Here is a 19,766-nt window from a genome sequence, read left to right on the forward strand (position 1 = left end):
AAAGATCTGTGACAAAATTGTTGAACAAAGTACAGTTATCTACAAAAAGCAAATGAAGTGTTGCCAGCAACATTAATTTCATTTTTGTAATCTAGGGGCTAGGACAATGGCTCCAGAGTAGTCACAAGTCATTTTCAAGATAAATGCATTTCCTTGCAAAAGTCCTTTTTGGACAATGATACTTTCATCAATGCATCTGGTGCTGCTCTCATCAGTTATCTCCTTTTTATACAGAGCATTATACAAGTTTTTCCTCACAAGGCTGAGAAATAGGGAAGTAGCTCTTATTGCTTCTGCTTCACAAGTAAGGATCCCAAAGTTAGAGCTAGAATGAACTTCAGAAGTTATCTTACTGGGATCCTGATTTATAGAAGCCATATTATTGAGGTGAAAATCATTCTAAGCAAGAATGAAAACTATTACAAGGACACTGTGCCTGGCAAATAACTTTGCGTGCGTCTGGGAACTTACTCAAACTGACCAGAACATAGCCTTTAAGGTACCTATTGAGTTGAAATCAGGATATGATAATCAGTATAAACTATAGCAAGACTAAACAAGGACACTGTGACCCGATACAATCTTCACTGTGTTCAGTGAATATTACCTTGGATATCCAAGCACTCATCTGATAGCACTGGTGTAAACCCAGAGTCCTGGGAGCCAGTCCCCAAATTAAAATTGCTTGCTAAGCATAATGCTAACCACAATGACATATGTCATGATGTTTTGCAGTTCTTCCTCCTTTTGTTTGATTTCTGTAAGTAGCATGGTACATTTCAGGGATCTTTGCAGGAATCTATTGAATAGTCTGTCCACTGCTCCAGATTGCAAAGTGAGAATCAATTGGAGATTCAGTGACTTGTCTGGCAGCCACCCCAGAAAGCCTCTGTGTAAGTCGCCCATTATGATTATTAAACCATTTATATAATCATAATGGAGCTCCCTGACTCTTTCTTCAGTACAGTAAGCTTGCTCCCTGGTTGGGGGGGAGGGAGAATCTTAGAGTTCCCCAGGTTGTTGAATTCTAGATCCTATACTAATGCTTTAGGAAATTAAGTGTCCTGCCCAAAGACACGGAGCTATTATGTGACAGAGCTGAGACTTAGATCATATGATCTCACTCAAATGTGACAGAGCTGAGATTTAGATCATATGATCTCACTCAAAGATTCTTGCAATAGTTTTCTAATTGGTTTCCTTGGATCAAGTCATTTCCCATTTCAATCCATCTTTTACACAGTTGTCCAAGTGCTTTTACTAAACAGGTCTGATTGAGTCATTCTCTTTCCTCCATTCTACTCATAAACTTCAGTGGTTTCATCTAATCTCTTAAGATCAAATACAAACTCTATGTTTGGCTTTTAAATATAGCCTGGACAAATCTTAACCTCCATTTGCCTCAGTTTTTTTTTTTTTTTTTTTTAATTATAAGTATCCAAGAATATCTTGTGCAACACAGCTTTATCTGTCTTTAAATGCTGATAGATGACATCATTTGGGGGGATATTCTTTGCTTTTATATTCATTTCAATATAACATTAAAGGATTATTATAGAAGCAGCTTTATAAGATAGGAAAGGATCTTCAACAGAATCAAATGATAATACCATTGCCTTTTCATACATCCCAATTCAACAAACAGCGATTTCCTGCCTACTACATGCAACACATCAAGTTAGATGATATTGATAGAAAAAAAAAAAGGAAACAGTCTCCCATCATTTTGCCCAGAGATTTTTGCAGTAGTCTTCCAGGTGGTTTCTTTGAATCAAGCCACTCCTCATTGAAATTCATTCTCCACATAGCTGGCAAAGCAATTTCTCTAAAGGTCCTTAAACCACAATCCTCTGATTCTAGAGCCAGTGCTTGGCCCTAACACTATACCAAACATAGCTGCCCATCATAGTGACTACAAGAGAAATGCACTCTTTCCTCCTCCACACCACTCAATAAACTGCAGTTACCTTATCCAACCTCTAAGATCAAATACAAACTCTTATGTTTGGCTTTTAAACAACCTAGCCCCTAACTATCTTCCCTCCCTCCCCCCATCTTAACTACATTTTCTGCCCCCCCCTTTTTTTTTTTTAAAGAAATTAGATTCTCTTTATTTTGTTTTTCTTCCTGGGTTATTTTTAGCTTCTGAATCCAATTCTCCCTGTGCAACAAGAGAACTGTTAGCTCTACACACATATATTGTATCTAGGATATACTGTGACATATTTAACATGTATAGGACTGCTTGCCATCTGGGGAAGGGGGTGGAGGGAGGGAGGGGAAAAGTCTGAACAGAAGAGTGCAAGGGATAATGTTGTAAAAAATTACCCAGGCATGGGTTCTGTCAATAAAAAGTTATAATTAAAAAAAAAAAAAAAAAGAAAAAAGTCATTAAAATCCTTAAAAAGAAAGAAAGAAAGAAAGAAAGCCTCTTGAAACCTGAGAGTTTCAAGTTTGTCTTTGTGTTCCCAGAGGGTAGCAGAGTTCCTGATACAGAACAGACATGATTATGGATTGACTGATTGAGGGTGAAAAAGAGGGTTCACATATGAGAGATAGGAGAGAAAGGAGTCAGGGAAACCAAGGCATGTGAACAAGTCCAGGAAGAGAAATGGTCAGTAATCAAAAAGTTTCAGAAAAATCAAAGATGAGGATCAAGAAAAAAGTTATTGTACTTAGCAATTAAGAGATCATTGATTACCTTAACGAGAACTATTCTAGTGGAACAATACTGTCAGAAGCCGAGTTATTATGGATTGAGAAATAATTGAATGGTGAGGAAGTAGAAAAAGCAAGAGAGATAATTTTCTTCAGAATCCTGTGGGGGAGGGAGTAAGATTGAGAACAAGAACTTGAATGTGTTGTATTTATATAAAACAAATAAAAAGGAATAACTGAAAATAAAAAAGGGAATGATCACTTAGGGTAGGTTCCTAGAATCACCCTCTAAGATGTGATCAAGAATACAAGTAGAGGGGCATTAGTTTTGACAAGAAGGGCCACGTGCCCTTTGGAGTCTATAGAAAACAGAAAAAGTAAGTGAGGATGGATAGGGATTTTGAGGAATACAAATGAGTAAGCTCAAGATGATGGACTCCATTGTCTCAGGAAAGTGGGAGGCTGAGTCAACTGATAAAACAGAGGAATATGAAGAGGTTGTAAGGAAAGGGTAGAATCTTAGGAAGAGCCATTTAGAAGAGTGAAATTTGAAGCCAATCAAAAAGAAAAATTAGGCCTATCACATAATACCAAGGGTCCAGCTGAAATTAGATATCATGGTTTGTAGTGGACCCAAATTGGTATTGGTGCCATGCCTTCTTCCTGAAGTGTTCAAAAGTATGGTAGTGGAAGGAGAAAAGGCAAATAGTGGAGATGACGTAGTATTGAAGATTGGTAGGGAATGAGTGGTGAAAAACAGAGGGGAAAGAATATATGTTTATTAAATGTCTACTGATGTGGAACAGGAACTTCAAGCAGTCTACCTCCATTGTCAGAACTTTAACCCACCCATCCTATTCTGTGCCAGGCACTGCACTAAGTACTTTATAAATATTATCTCATTTCATCTTCATAACAACCCTGGGAGGCAGATCCCACTATGCTCCCTATTTTACAATAGAAGGAGGCAGATGGAGATTAAGGGTCCAGGGTCACACAACTACCAAGTGTCTGAAGCTGGATTTGAACAAGGTCTTCCTAAGTCCAGCACAGTATCTAGCACTGCCACCTAGCTGCTTCAAAGAAGCAAGGAGAGGAACCTATATAGTTGAACTGCTAAATGATGAGGTCAACACGATAAAGAGGGAAAAGTAAGGCTAGAACAGAGGGGATAGATTAGGAGAACAGAGCTATGGAAGGATTAGCAGTCATGCAGAGGGTGAAGAATAAATTTAGGAGTGAGGCAACAGGAGAGATGGAAGTGATGAGATTAGATTCAGGGAACCAAAATGATGAGATTAGAGTTCCTGGTGGTCAGGGAGTTAGATGATGAGGTTAGTGCCAGATTCGAGATTCAGGGAACCAAATGAAGAGGTCTGGCTCTCCTAAATCCCCTTAGGATTCATGCAAAGTAGTGAGCTATGGGAATCCCCTTCTGGCGGCACAGAGGTCCTTAGTAAAGGAATTTACAAATCTGAAAAGTTAGACTGACAAAAAGAGGTTTATTATTTGCATTTGGGAATTCAGCCTTTGCGATGCATGAATAGAAAGACTGAATTCTTTAGTGGCAAGGTCTGACAGAGAAGTAAAGTTTCTAGTAGAGAATCCCAATAGAGTGGTATAAAGTCTTAGGTAAGAGAGTTAAGAGAGGGTAAGGCTGAAAGAGAATATTATTTCAGCGGGCAGAGTTTGCTGCTATGCCAGGAAGAGAGAGAGTTTCCTTGGCATGGCATATTAGATCCTCTGCAATAACTGAGCCCCAAGTTGCAGTTTTTATAAGGAAATCTGAGACAGAAATTTCAAACAAATAAGATTCCCTCAATGCTGTCACTGCCCCCAGGCCTAGATGAGATGGTTTTGAGACAACAATAAGGGTCAATAGAAATCTAGATGTCCAACTAAATGAGATTACTTCCACTAGTCCCACCAAGATAAACTACTTTATTTTGGTTCCTTGGGGTGGGTTTCACAGAGGCAGGTCCTTGAAGGCGTTTTCAGAGAGTTTCAGGGTCTCCCCTTCAGTTTCAGATTTCCCTCATCAGAAGAGGAGCTTATGATAAGGAGATAGAACTCTCTCTGAAAGAGATTAAGATCACATAGTTGACACAAATTGATGATGGGGAGATATAAAGTATGTGGGTGGCTCATCTTGTGAGTAGCAGATACAGAGCAAAAGTAAAGCTCATAGGAGTTGAATGAGTTGATAAACAGAAGTCAGAGTGTTTCCTCCTACTACTTTCTCTCATTTGTAATTCAGTTGTTTCAGTTTTGTCTAATTTGTCATGACCTCATTTAGGTTTTCTTGACAAAGATATCAGAGTGATTTTCCATTCCAGTTCATTCTCCATTTCATTTTACAGATAAGGAAATTTAGGCTAACAGGGTTAAATGATTTGTCTAGGGTCACACAGCTAGTAAGTGTCTGAGAATATACTACAGGTAGCCTATTATATTGCATATGTACACATATATATATATATATATATATATATATATATATATATATATAGTATATATATAGTGTTTTAGAATTGAAAGGGGCAATAAATTTTTTTAATCATCCAGTTCAATTTAGTAATTTTTATAAATAAAGAAGTCAAGACTCAAAGAAATTGGGTGGTTTCCCCGATATCTCATAGGTATAAATAGATATAAAGAGCCTAAATTTGAACTCAGCTCTTTTGATCTGGGTGTTATTATATTGTGGCAATAAGGATCACAGACAGGTAGCTTACCCTAGTAAATACTACTGCTGATTGATAGCAGCTGGTGAAGAATATGGAAGGGGAATAAGGAATAAGTTGACTCTTCCCTGTGGATCAGTATGTACACTTCTGTGCATGCAAGGGGAGTAATAAGAAAAGCAATACTACATCCTGCAGAACATAACCAGGGGGTGTGGCATCCTTGGGAGATAACTAGGTTTTCATGAGTATTAGAAGACAGAAAAAATGTAAGAGATCTAAGATGAATGGAAGTCTGCTACCAATAGAGTGTGGTTTTCAGTGGGAACAGAAGGACAGGAAAGCATAAGGATATGATCTCAGGGAAAGACTGATGGATTTGGAGCCAGAAGGTCTGGGTTCAAATCCTAAAATTTCTACTTACTACTAAGTATGATCTTAGGTAAATCACTTAATCTCTCTGAGGTCAGATTTAAACTCAGGAAGATGAATCATTCTGACTCTGGGCCTGGTACTTTATCCATTGTGCCACCTAGCTGACCATGAATCTTTCAGATCTAATTTGTTGCATACGTTTTTTTCTGTCCAGTTGAATGCAAGTTTTCAGAGGGAAACTTCTCTTTGGGCTTTTGTCTTTGTATGTCTAGTGCCTAGGATAGACACACAGTAGTCTCAACAAATGCTTGTGGAAATTAATTAAGCAAATTCATTCATTAAGATTCAGTTGCTCATTGTGGTGAATCTGCTTATGAATGAAGATACTCTTAGACACCTTAAGGCTGAGTCAGCACTAACTATTCCCTCACTTCATCATTATTGTTCCACTTTGAATGTTCCACACTGAATTGAGTATTCACTCAATGTAATATTCTCAGAAAAATCTTCACTCATGTTTCCAGAAATTAACTCTATTTAGGCAGTATAAGTAATACTCATCCCTTATATTTTATATTTACATAGCATTTTGGAGTTATCTGTGAGAAAAATGATTATTTCTCTCGTATTTAATAACTACTGAATCAGGACCAAGATGTTCTGCCTTTTCTACTTTCCTCATCCAGAAATCAACCAGTGTGGGAAATCTTGTGCAAAGGCTTATATTCAGGCTAAGATCTAATCATATCATTATATACTTCAACAACAATACTATATGATGACCAGTTCTGATGGACCAGGCCATCCTCAGCAACGAGATCAACCAAATCATTTCTAATGGAGCAGTAATGAACTGAACCAGCTATGCCCAGAAAAAGAACTCTGGGAGATGAATAAAAAACATTACATTGAATTCCCAATCCCTATATTTATGCACACCTGCATTTTTGATTTCCTTCACAAGCTAATTGTACAATATTTCAGAGTCTGATTCTTTTTGTACAGCAAAATAACGTTTTGGTCATGTATACTTATTGTGTATCTAATTTATATTTTAATATATTTAACATCTACTGGTCATCCTGTCATCTAGGGGAGGGGGTGGGGGGGTAAGAGGTGAAAAATTGGAACAAGAGGTTTGGCAATTGTTAATGCTGTAAAGTTACCCATGCATATATCTTGTAAATAAAAGGCTATTAAAAAAAAAAAAAAAAAGATCTAATTATAAAGTAAAAGAAATTCTAAGTTTAGGCTAATGGATGGATTCCTATTCATTGAATTTACTCAGACAGATCTGGGAAAATGTGGATTCTCCCTTTTGTCAGACAGGTGATATGGAAATTGATAAGTTAAAGTCTTTCAAGTCTTGTGCTTCAAGACCCTCACTGTAATATGATCAGCTTCTCATTATAATATTCATTCTCTCATTAATTGTTAACCAGGAACACTCACTCTTCAAAGAGTATGTAAATTGTGAGTCCACCACCAAGAGAGGTCCTTGTCACTGGTCTCTTTTGTTAATAAACATGTTAGCCTTATTAATAAAATGATTAAATTATTCAGAAATTCTATCTCTATAACTTTTAAAATATCATACCTACATTTATTTCATTTATCAGTACTTATAGTATCCCTTGATGAAATCTAGCAAGAATAATTATCCCCTTCATTTAAAAATAATATATCAGAGAGATAAGGTTCGGAAAGTATAAAGCTTGTGCCCCAGAGCACCCAAACATTTCATGACCCAGCTGGACCAGAATCCATGTCTTCTGATTCTTTGGCTAGGACTCTTTCCATTATTACACCATATTGAGATTCAAAGGGAAGTAGTACATCTCAGGAGAAGCCTGGATTCAATTTGAGACTCACCTCCTGTTCTCTCCTTTCTTGAGTCAGTACATAAGAACTTGGTTTTTTCTGGGATTCCTGGAGTTTTAAAAGCTTCTCCACAAGAAACATCTTGTCTTTTCCCTCCTGTCCAAAACAACAGTGGTAAGAAGGTATCGGGAACAGGTGGCAAAAAAAAAAAAAAAAAAAGAAAGGGAAGATTCTTTGAAAGAGGAAATAATTTGATTTTCATACCTCATTAACACATTCTGTTTGGAGAGAAGGTTAGAAGAGTTGGATAAAGACAGCTACTATGTTTTATTTTGTTTTGGTTTTGGCGTGAAATGGCCTTGTTACAGATTTTGACTAAACCACAAACACCTCATTTTTTCTTCTTTCTCTAAAAGGTCACACACAGTGATACACTCTTCTGAATCTAAAAAATTAGAGGCACTTTTGGTCTTGGTGCCAAAAGGAGACATACTTCCTAGACCTCTTGGGCAAAATTAAAACAAATATGGAGTTGTCTTCTGCACTCTTGCTATCTTTGTATCTTGAAGTGTTTCTTCACATCTCCCATCCCACTGTGGTTGCCACTCATTGTGCCCTAATAAATCCTAGATCCATCTTTCCTGACTCATTTCTCATGCAATGTCCCTTCTTCAACCATTCCCCAGAGAGCTTATATTGGTCTTGCATTTCTCTGTCCATTAAAATCAATGTAAGCATTCTCTATTTCATTTCCTCAACAGCACAAGATATCAATCAATGAAATTCATGAAGTAACTTATTCCAAGAGATCAGTCTAGGAAAACTTCTTCCAACTATTAACATTTGTGTATTTTAACTGAGATCTGAGCAAGAGGTCCTATCCAGGTGATTAGTGACTCTCTTATGATAATTTTCATTCAGGCCAGTGATTATGTAGGCTTAGGTATATTTGGTGGAATTCTTTGTCAATTGCTCCATAAAGCAGTGCATTCTCTGTTATGACTCAATCACTTGTCTGAGACATTGCAGATAAGATCCATAATTCATGTATGGGATATAACAAATAAACTTGGAGGCCGTTCAAATGTTAAAATTCTATGATTCTAAGTAGCTACACCTACTCATGTAGAATACATGTTTTCTGATTCTTTGGCCAGGACTCCCATGCTATATGTCTGACTGGAAATAAACCCAAATTCTTCTGAGTTCTATCATTTAGGTCATTTAGATTCAAGTTTCTTGGGGTATGATTTGCCAAACTGTCTCACTGCATGCAGATATTTATTCACAATGATGACAGCTGTGTGATGATGCTGGGATACAAAATGAAGAAAATAAATCTATCCTATTACCAAACCCCAGTGTATCAGTAACCTCTTGTTATTACACAGAATTTTGGTCTGAGGATAATCCTCCCATGATATTTATATAATTAGGGAATCTATCTTTTCTCTATTCCCCACTGAGAACATCTATAAGCTCTTCAGATTTTTAGCAGAGGAGTTCTTAATCTTTTTTATTTCATGGATTCCTTTGGCAGTCTGGTCAAGTCTATGGTTCCCTTCTCAATAATTTTTTTTTAATGCATAAAATAAAATACATGGGATTATAAAGGAAACTAATTATACTAAAATATAGTTATAGGTGTATATATATGCACAGAGATATATGCATGTATATATATGTATATACATATATGTGTACGTCCATATACGCATACATAAGTATGTGTATATTTTTGTGTGTATATGTATATGTATCTATGCATATATATCCCAAATTCATAGATTCCAGGTTAAGAATGCCTGCTTTAGCAGGATCCAGTGAAGAAATGTAATCCCTAGAATACTTTTATGATTATTCTAAAATTTAAAAGAGAAAAAGAGAATAACAGTAAGAAACTTGCATTGATGATCTGTTCATGTAGGAGTTTGATCATGATCTTCCTTCCTTCAATTATCTGCCAGTAAAGATATGTGATAATCCTTTAAAAAAAAAAGAAGAAAACGAAAAGAAATGCAAATAATTTTGGCATGGGTGTATGGTATTATGTTAACAAAGTAAGCAGGAAAGTACAATTGTGTTCTGGAGAAAAGGCAGTTATGTAGCTAATACCCCTAAGGATTACATTATCTTCTCTCTCAAGTTGGGGTTGCTACTATATTGTTAGCTACGAATTAGGAAAAATAGGACTTCCACAGGTAGCATTTATATATTAAGGTTTGCAAAGCACTTTATATATTTTATTTCTTTTGATCCTGGGAAGTAGGGGTTATTATTATTTCCAATTTACAGATAAGGAAACTGAGGCAAGTAGAGTTAAGTGACTTATCGGATCACACAGTTAATAAGTATCTAAAGCCAGACTTGAACTCAGGTTTTCCTCACTCTGTTCTATCCCTGGGACACCTACTTGCTCTATCTGCTTCTGACTTCTGGAATTCAAACCCATGTCTCAGCTGTTGTCTTATTCTGGAATTTCCCTCAGCATGTGGGCCTCCTTGCACCAGAACATGTATCCATTACTGTGGCCTTCTTACCCTGGAATATCCTTCTGTCAGATCAGCCCTCTTCTCCCATTGGTGAGGTTCTTTGGGGGGGCCTCCATTTTGTTGAGAGACCTAGTCTGGCCAGCCTTCATTCCCAGCTCTGATCATTACTTCTGGACTTCAAAACCATCCCCCTATACCTTTAAGCCCACTTCTTAAATGTTTCTTTTATAAATTGTCTAGAATATGAACTCTTTATTGTAGGGGTTGTCTTTTTGTATTTGTGTCTTCATTACTTAGCCCAATGTCTGGCACATAGTGTGTAATAAATGCTTTTTTCTTTGCTTCCCTCTTTCCTTGCTTCCTTCTTTCCTTCTTTGAGGTCACCACACCACTTTAGTCACAGAACTTTTTGATTTGTGGTTGGCTTAAAGGCAACTGAGTTTTTTACTTTCTAATGGTTTAAGAAAAGTTCTGCTTTGTTTTATACCTCAGATATGTTCAGCAATAGTTGTTATGTATAGGAGGTGGATCAAGGACACTTACTGATTAATTAGAGAAGTTTACAGATCCTTTATTTGGTATTTAGTTGATAATGATGGCTAATATTTACATAACACTTTTAGATTTGCAAAGTATTCTGAAAATTATTTCATTTGATTCTAGCAACTCTGGGACTAATAACTGGACTGTTATTATCCCTATTTTATAGATGAGGAAACTGAGGCAATGAGATTAAAGAATTTATCAGTATAAATTCTTTATATATATATAAATTCACATAATTAAATATATAATATTTATATTATATATATAATATATATATATTATATATATATAATAATATGTGAATATAAATTCACATAATTAAAATGTGTCTAAAGTCAAATTTGAATTCAGGTCTTTCTTACTCTAGGATCAGTGGGATATCTACTGGGCCTCTAATCTGCCTGGGCTTACATCTTTCTCTAGTACAGTGCTATTGCAACCTTCTGGTAGAGGTTAAATCAGTCTATTAAGTCAGAATTATGCTTTTTGGCTGAACTTATTTTAGAGGAAAAACCAGAAAATAGTAAAGCTAAGAAAAGCCAAGAGCACTAAGGGTAGGAATGGGAACTATCCACTGCCAGAAGTTTATAATGGGTAATAGTACAAGGAAGTTGTGTATCTAAGGAGGCAAGTCTCTGGACCTCTAATTCGCAGCCCTAGTCTTGAAGAGATGGTGACTTAACTTCCCAGACCAAGAAATAACAGCTAGAGAGAGAGCAGGTGGTGGAGTTTCTGAATCCCAGCTTCCAGGATAAAGAAGAGGTTTCTTGGGCAGCATTGTGTCATAATCCAAGACTCTAGCATGAGAAAGAAAAGCTTCAAGAATGCCAGCCAAATGTCATCTGCTTCCAGAAAAAGAACTAATGCTATCTTTTTTATTTTTTGTTTTTCTCTCCTGTTGTTTTTCCCTTTTGTTCTGATTATTCTCTCCCAAGATGATTCATTAAAAATGTGTATTTAAAAAAAAAAAAATGCCAGCCATAGAGTTGCCTTGCTAAGCACCCCCAAGTTTCAGAGTTCCCAAATCCCATCTTCTACAGGGTTTTCACTAGTTACTGTTTCCCTCTATTCATAGCTACAATATAGTGGCAACCCCAGCATGAGAGAAGATACTGTAACTAGTTTTCATTAGTCTTTTCAGGAAAAAACTAATTAGTATGGGGGCTGAGTTATTAAGGCTATCAAAGGACTAAAGTTGTAAGTGAGGAGCAAAAGATCCAGACTTTGATTTCTGTTCTTAGTATGAGGTGATATAAAACTGGGGTAGGAATGACATTTACTGGAATGTTGGGAAGAAGCTCCTCTAGCAATCTGAAGTGCATTTCTCTTCCAAGAAGGAATCTAAGTCCTTAGGGTAATATTATGAAACTGGATATCGAGTGGGTCTTGGTGACGAAAGGACGCATGGAATGTTGGGGAGTTTCTTAAGAACTTCAAATTTGTTTCCCTTCCCAGAGCATTCTAAACCACAGGGTGGTACATGAATCTGGTGTCTACCTAGGTCCTTGAAGGGTAGGTGGGGCTCACTGAAAAGGGAAGGAAGAATCAAATGTATTATTTATGTACTCTTTGAGTCCTTTATAGGACAGCTAAATGACACAGTGAATAAAGTACCGGATCTGAAATTAGTAAGACCTGAGTTCAAATCTCATCTCAGATGCTTATAAACTATATGATTTGAGCAAGTCACTTAATGCTGTTTGCCTCAGTTTCCTTATCTGTAAAATGAGCTGGAGAAGTAAATGAAAAGTCAATTTAGTATCTAGGCTAGGAAAATCCTAAATGGGATCTTAAAAGTTAGACACAACTGAAAAATGACTGAACAACCAGTAACTAAGTCCTTTATGTTATTTTTACTTTTTCTGTGGGATAAAATAAAGGCTGTTCTGTATTTGTAGCTTATGGTTACATTGAGTACTTGTATGGCAGCTAGAGATTCTTTTATCTACATCTGTGGAGACCTATATCTGAACTATATGTGGATATTACATAGAGGGAACTTTGTCTGGGAGCAAGCAAATCAAAGAACTCTGACTTGGGCTGGGGGGTTTCCCTAAGACCTGGTGCATCAGTCCAGAGCTTGGGTCCTGGACTGTATATTATATGGGTAATTGTATCATACTTAAAAATATACTGAGTAGCTCAATATCAATAATGTCAAGGTAATATAATAAATATAAATGACTGCATTAGGAGTTATAAGAGCAGGATTCTAATTCTAGGTCTGCTATTGACCTTAGGTTAATTTACTTCTCTGAACCTCAGTTCCTCATATGTAAAATGAGGTAGTTTGAACTAGATGATATCTTAAGATACCATCCAGTTATATTTTTATATGCAGTAAATAACCACACTCTATATTTTGTTTAAATTCAGATTTTCATATAGCAACTTTGTTTAAATGGGAGAAGAGCTACAATCCTAGCAGAAAATGTGCAGAATCATTGGTTTGACAAATGCCAAGCAAAGAGCCTTAGTGAGCACTTAATTATCACTCTCTATTATTGTTGTTTGTCCTTCATTCTCAAAGAGAACTATGATATCAGAGTGGTGATGAGTAAGTCATTAACCTTCCTAAACAACTCTCTATGGCTTTAAGTTGCGGAGAAGTTTCTGATGTTTATTGGTAGGGGGAGTTTCTTCATCTGAGAGTTCCCTAGTCCCTATTCCCGCTGCTGTTAGAAAACAGGGGAAAGAGTTTTCCATCATAGCCAAAATAGTTTGGTAGAAGGTATAGGGAACTCTTAGCAGTGAAGGATAAAAAAAAAAAAAGACAACTTGGGTTTTATTGTCTTTGGTATTTATTCACAATGTGAGACAGAGGGTTTTTGTTTTTTTTTAATCATAGAATCTTGGATTCAAAAGGGCTTTGGCCATTAAAGCTAATTTTCTATTGCACACATAGCCTTTACTACATTTCCCAATGAACTCTACTTCAACATTTCCAATAATAGAAAACTCACTATTTCATTCCATTGTTGGATAGTTTTTAATTTTTAGAACGTTCTTTATTTTGAGATAGAATACCCTACCCAATGACCTCCACTGGTTGATCCTTATTTTATCCTGGAGCAGTACAAAATAAATCAATTTATTTCTTCAATATTTCAAATATTTGAAGTTATCATGTCATCCCCAAGTTTCCTTCCCTTCTGGCAAATTCCCAGAGTTCTTTTAATCAATGCTCATATGACCAGGTTTTCAGTTGCATCATCATCCTGGTTGCCTTTATCAGATACCTATCAGTTTATCAATGTCCTCTTAAAATCCAGAATACAGAACCTAAACCAATAATTCAGATGTTATCTGACCACAGAGCTGGGTAGGACAGTGGATTGAGTCCCCTGGACTTGTAATAAGAAATTCAGATTGTATATTTCAAATCTGGTTTCAGATACTTATTAGGTGTATGATCCTGGGAAAGTCACTTTAATATTATCTGTCTCAGTTTCCTCACCTGTAAAACAGGCATAATAATAGTATCTACCCTCACTCCCAGATTGTTCTGAGGATCAAATGAGAAACTATTTCCAAAGCACTTTTCAAACTTTAAAGACATATGAATGCTAGCCATGAAGGTGGTGATGATGACATCATTAGAAGTTTAAGTCAATTAATCTTTGTGATTCAGTCTCATGTCTGCAAAACAGAGAATCATCTGCTTTATTGACCTTGCAGAGTTACTGTAAGAATCAAATAAGAGAATGAAGTTAAAGTGCTTAGAAAAGGGTGAAAAAGTATGATAATGTGATAATCACCACAATTTAAGTACCAGTTTATCAATGAATATTTTATCTCTCACCAATGTACCTTTGTGCTGGCTTTCTTCTATGCTTGGAAACTTGTTTCTTCTTCCTAACCCCTTTTTCTTGGTATTCTGGGTTTACTTCAAAAACAGACTCAAGCACTACCCAGGAGGTATCACCAAGAAGTCCCCCATGCTGGTAGAACTTTCCCTTCTAAAGTTACTATGTGCTTCCTATTTGTTTTATACTACCTCTTAACATGTCTCCTCCATTAGAATGGGAGTTTCTTGAGATTAGAGATGTTTTTTCTTCTTCTTTGTATCCCCTGCACGTAATACAGTGCCTAGGACATGGCAAGTACTTATTACGTGTTTGCTGAATAGCTGATTGACTAAAAAATAATGACTAAAAAAAGTAGCTAAAAAATAATGTGTACAAATCTTTTAACCCAGCAATCTCACTATAAGATACACATTCCAAGGACATCAGAGATAGAGAAAAATATCTCAAATATACAAAACTATTAGGGGCAGTTAGATGGCACAGTGATAGAGAACCCACTCTGGAATTGGGAAGATCTGAGTTAAAATCCACCCTTAGACATTCACAAGTTGTGTGACTCTGGGCAAGTCACTTAACTCTAATTGCCTCCCTAAAAAAGTTGAAAAAATATAACAAAGTTCTGCTTTTTTGTTGTAGAAAAAACAACTCATAAATCCACAAAATAAGAAACAGATTGATATAGTAGAAATATTCATGTTTTTGGAATTTGATTATTTGTGTTCCTAGCTCTGGTATTTACTACCTGGATTACTTTGAGCTTCAGTTTTTTTCACTTACAGCATAAGGAAGGCAGACTAGATGATCACTGAGGTCAATTCTAGTTCTATATCTATGATTTGGAATATGGCCTTAAGTTCCTCTTAGGGAGTAGAAATTGTTTCATTCATTGCATTTGTATCTCCAATGTCTTGCCCATAATAGGCGACTAATAAATGTTTGTTGATTAATGATTCTGTGGTCCTGTGAACATCCATCAATCGGGAAATATTGAACAAACTATAGAATAAAACATTTTTAGAAAAGCAATGAGCTCTTAAAGGGGAATGGATATAAATTGGATTGTTCCATATTTCTAAAAATAATAATACCTGATATTTATATAGCACTTAAAAGTTTGTAAAATGCTTTACATATATTATTTCATTTGAATTGATCAATATGACTAAATTATATCAACACTTTATTAATAATGAAAAAAGAAACCCTAAGATTTGTACAGATTATTTAATTTTTCTTTAATGCTTTTGGGGGGAGACAACTAGAGTATATTTAACTTTTCAAAGCACTTTCCAGGAGATGTAGAATCTCTGACCATCTTTTAACTTATTGGATAAGATAGGGAGTATTATTTCTATTTGCCTGATGCACAGAGGCATTGGGCCTGGAGTCAGTTAGAACTGCATTCAAATCCAGCGGTAGACACTTATTAGCTATGTGACTCTGAACAAGTCATTTAACCTCAATTTTCCTTAATCCTCTAGAGAAGGAAATGGCAAACCACTCCAGTATACCAAAGACAGTGTTGGCTTGCTATGGTCCACAGGATCAAGAAGAATCAGACGTGACTTAATAACAATAAGAAACAGGCAATATTTCCATTTCTGAAGTTCAGAAATGTTAAATAGTTTGCTTAAGGAAATGACATTTGTTAGAGGCATAGTTTGAATCAAAAGCCCTTTGATTTTTCCACTGAGCTTAAAGTTACCAATGCCTTATGTATCAATCTTCAATAAGTTGTTTTTTTCTGTCATTCTTCCCACTCATTGTTCTATTTCCCAAGTCTTAATTTTTCTCCCTTATTTTTCTTCATTGTTCTACTTACAAGACAATGAGGGTGAGGATGAAGAAGAAATGCACACTCCCAATGAGATTCCGATAAATCCACACTACCCATAAGTAGCTAGGTCTGTTGCTAAGTATCTCAATCCATCCATAGATTGCATGGATGATGGAAGGTAGACCTTGGAAAGGACCACAATGAGGTGAAGGCTTCAACCTGAGCAGAAAAGGAACATGAGGTAAATTTGGTTATAAAATGACTGTGTCTTCTTTTACTAAGATTTGACTCATTCTGTAGACCTGAAATCAAAGAAATTTCTTGGCCATGGATTCAAATGAATAACTGCTGCAAAGTTTACATTTTTCCTAATGTGGTAATAACATTAATAATATAATTATTAATAACAAATATCTTATTTTTGTAGTTTATAAAGCACCCCCTTTTTCTGTACTAAGTACAACTCAGCTAGATGGTACAGCTAAGTGAATGGGGTTAAAAAAACAAGTTCAAATATGGCTTTGGACATTACTAAGTGCTGTGTTATCCTGGACAAGTCACTTAGCCTTTTGTTCAATTTCCCCAATGGTAAAATGGGAATCATAATAGCACCTTCCTCCCAGGGTTCATGTGAGGATCAAATGAGATTTGAAAAGTGCCTGTCACATACATGTTCAATAAATGCTTATTCCCTTTTCCCTTTTCCCTCTTAGGAGTGACAATATAAGTATTATCAAGTCCAACTCAACAGATGAGAAAGGGGAGCATTTATGACATTCTTATGAACACACAGCAGTTAAGGGGTAGAGCCACCTTCTGAATTCAGTCTTGGAACTTCAAGTTCGATGCTTTTTTCATTACACCATGCTGATCATATCCTTTTTGGGCAGTGACTTTAATTTTATTTGTTTTCTTTTTACATTGCATATATTTGCAGATTACCTACCCTTTCTGTGAAGATTTTTACACTGTGAAGTAAAACAGTTAAGTAAAATTAATGACTTCATCTGAAAGTACATGCAATCTTTTCATATCTACAGTCTCCTCCTTATCTCTTTACTTTTTAAATAAATTTACAGAGATCTATTTCTTTTTTTTCCCACTTCCCACCGCAGTGAGGCAGAGAAACAAATTTCTTATAATAAATATGTTTGATCAAGCAAAATAAATTCCCCTAATGACTGCGCTCCAAAATATTTATAGCTCAATTTGCATCCTAAATGATTCTGTAATAGGTAACATATTTCATCATCAATCCTCATCATCAATCCTAGTTATTGATTATAGTTCTAACAGTTTTCAAAGTGATTTGTTTTTTACATCATTGTCACGGTAAGAATTGTTTCCCTAGTTTTACTCATTTCATTCTTCATTAATTTATAAAAGTCCATAAAATTGCTTATTTTTATAATATTGGTGTTATAGTATAAATTGTTCTTCTGTCCATACTTTTAAGGGTCTATTAAGAGTAAAAATATAGATATGTCCCTAGGCCTAAGTACTTTTTCTATAGCAACTCCACTCTCTTCTCAGCTTCTATTTTTACCAAATTATGCTAATATTATGTGAATAAATTATTAGGCACTTGATTCAGGAATTTAGTTCTAGGATTGCCCGTTACCCTGGATTCATAAAATTGATCTCTTTTTCTTTCAACTTATTATTGATGTAAATACTCACATGTAGGTCAAACAGCCTCCATTTCACAATGTTGTGAGTAGGAATTTTATCCCCATTTTACAGATAAAGTAATTGAGTCTCAGGGAAGTAAATACAGTAACTTGCTTAAGGTGACATAGCTAGTAATCTAGATCCCATCTATCACCTTTTTCTTGGAGAATATTACACTGGGAGTATGGGAAAGAGAATATAAAACATTCCATGACTTGGTAACAGAGAACAGATGAAGGTCTGGTATCATCTGGGCTAAAAAGTTGCTAAAATTTTGATACTGAAAGTTAATGTAGGTCATTTTTAGTTTTAATGTTAATTAATAGATGAGGTAGGTTTCTCTTTCCTTTCCTATCCTTTTAAAAAATTTTATGAATTTGGATTAAAATGCTTAATGTTTTAAGAAAGGAGAGGTGAGAGAGGAAGGGAGAAAATTAGGAACTCAAAATTTTAAAATATTAAATGTTAAAAATGATGAAATTTATCCCCCAAAAATTATAATTGGGAAAAACCATTGTTTTTAAAAAGTGTTATGAAGTATATAACCTATGTTGGATTATTTACCATCTCAAAGAAGGGAAAGAAAGGAGAGAAAAAGATCAAATTGGAACCCAAAACTTAAAAAAAAATTAAAAATTGTTTTATCATGTAATTGGGCAAAAAAATAGAATATTATTTAAAATGTTATGAGAAGAAACTTGATGTAATATATAAAACTTTGTCACAGAAATTAGGAAAAATGTCCTATTTGTGACTTCCTGGTAAATTACATAACCTCTTAATCTTTCATTAATATTATAATAATTAATCTTCTATTAATATTAATATTCTATTAGTAGCATTGCTTAGAATCTTCCTTTTCACTCCCTTGCCAATTCTTTCCCAAGCAGCATTAAAACATCTATAATCACAGTTATTTCTTACCTCCAAACAGTGATGGCTAGGACACATAATACCCCAGTAAAAGAGGGGAAAAACAGTAGGAATATAAACAGAGTCATCATCTGAGAGGCACGCCAGGCTTTGCTTGGAGGCTGACAGTTCATCAACAAACTGACCTGAAGGAAAAGCAATCCAATCTCCCATCAATTTCTTTATTATTATTATTATCATCTTATTTTTTTATCATAGCTTTTTATTAAAAAGATATATAATTTTTCACCATCAATTTCTTTATGTGCCTTTCAGACTTCAATTTTTGGTGCCCCATTATCTCTCCTTCCCTCTACCCTCTTCTCTCTAATGCACAAATAGATGTTGAGAGAAGCCTTTCCCTCCTTCAACCACAATATTAAACTATGTTTGGTTTCACTGGTAGGTTCCAAGATAGCACTCACTCTTTTCATATAAAACATGATGAAAAGTGTGATCATATGGATGAGGGGCAGCAGAGGAGAGAAGAAGATTCCAATCCTGCAAGGAGAAAGATGATCATTACTTTCTCAGAGTATATTCAGTAAGAAGTAGTTAATATTTACATGGCACTTTAAGATTTGCAAAATGCTTTATGTAGATTATCATCTGAGACTCATCATAACCTATATGTAAGAGATAATATTTGAACATATATTATCTCTATTATACAAATAAAAAAGCAGGATCAGAGAGTCATGCTCTGGAATTTGAACCATTTCTTTACTTTCATAAGACCAAAAACCAAATCAGTAAGCAATTCCCATTTAGTAAAAGGTCTCTAAAATGTTATATTAAAAGTCATTAAAAAGAGGGGGGATAAAGCAATTCATAAGTGGTCCAAGAAAACTAATAGCAGTTCTACTTCATTTAGAAGCCAAAAAAAGAAAAAAAGAAAAAAAATCTGCCTATTCTATCAAGAATTAGAATGTTTGAAAAGCCTAGAAATGAGAATATTTAAGGGAAACATGGAATCTGGCATCTTCAAGTATCTGGAAAACTATTAAGTACAAGAAGAACT

The 19,766-nt window shown here is 35.3% G+C and overlaps 1 protein-coding gene across 3 annotated transcripts in view; it reads right to left on the minus strand.

The window, feature by feature from the left end:
- The window catches only part of TMC5 (transmembrane channel like 5), a 134,358-nt gene that overhangs the window by 12,768 nt on the left and 101,824 nt on the right, over window positions 1-19,766 (minus strand). For all 3 annotated transcript variants that reach the window (XM_031942686.1, XM_031942680.1, XM_031942689.1), the window contains 5 exons: window positions 19,171-19,246; window positions 18,758-18,891; window positions 16,208-16,381; window positions 9,445-9,523; window positions 7,590-7,694 (listed from right to left, as the gene is read on the minus strand). In XM_031942686.1, coding sequence (XP_031798546.1) covers window positions 7,590-7,694; window positions 9,445-9,523; window positions 16,208-16,381; window positions 18,758-18,891; window positions 19,171-19,246 — 568 coding nt within the window. The remainder of the gene's footprint in view (window positions 1-7,589; window positions 7,695-9,444; window positions 9,524-16,207; window positions 16,382-18,757; window positions 18,892-19,170; window positions 19,247-19,766) is intronic.

Source organism: Sarcophilus harrisii, chromosome 1 (genome assembly GCF_902635505.1).
Source record: "Sarcophilus harrisii chromosome 1, mSarHar1.11, whole genome shotgun sequence".
NCBI lineage: Eukaryota > Metazoa > Chordata > Mammalia > Dasyuromorphia > Dasyuridae > Sarcophilus > Sarcophilus harrisii.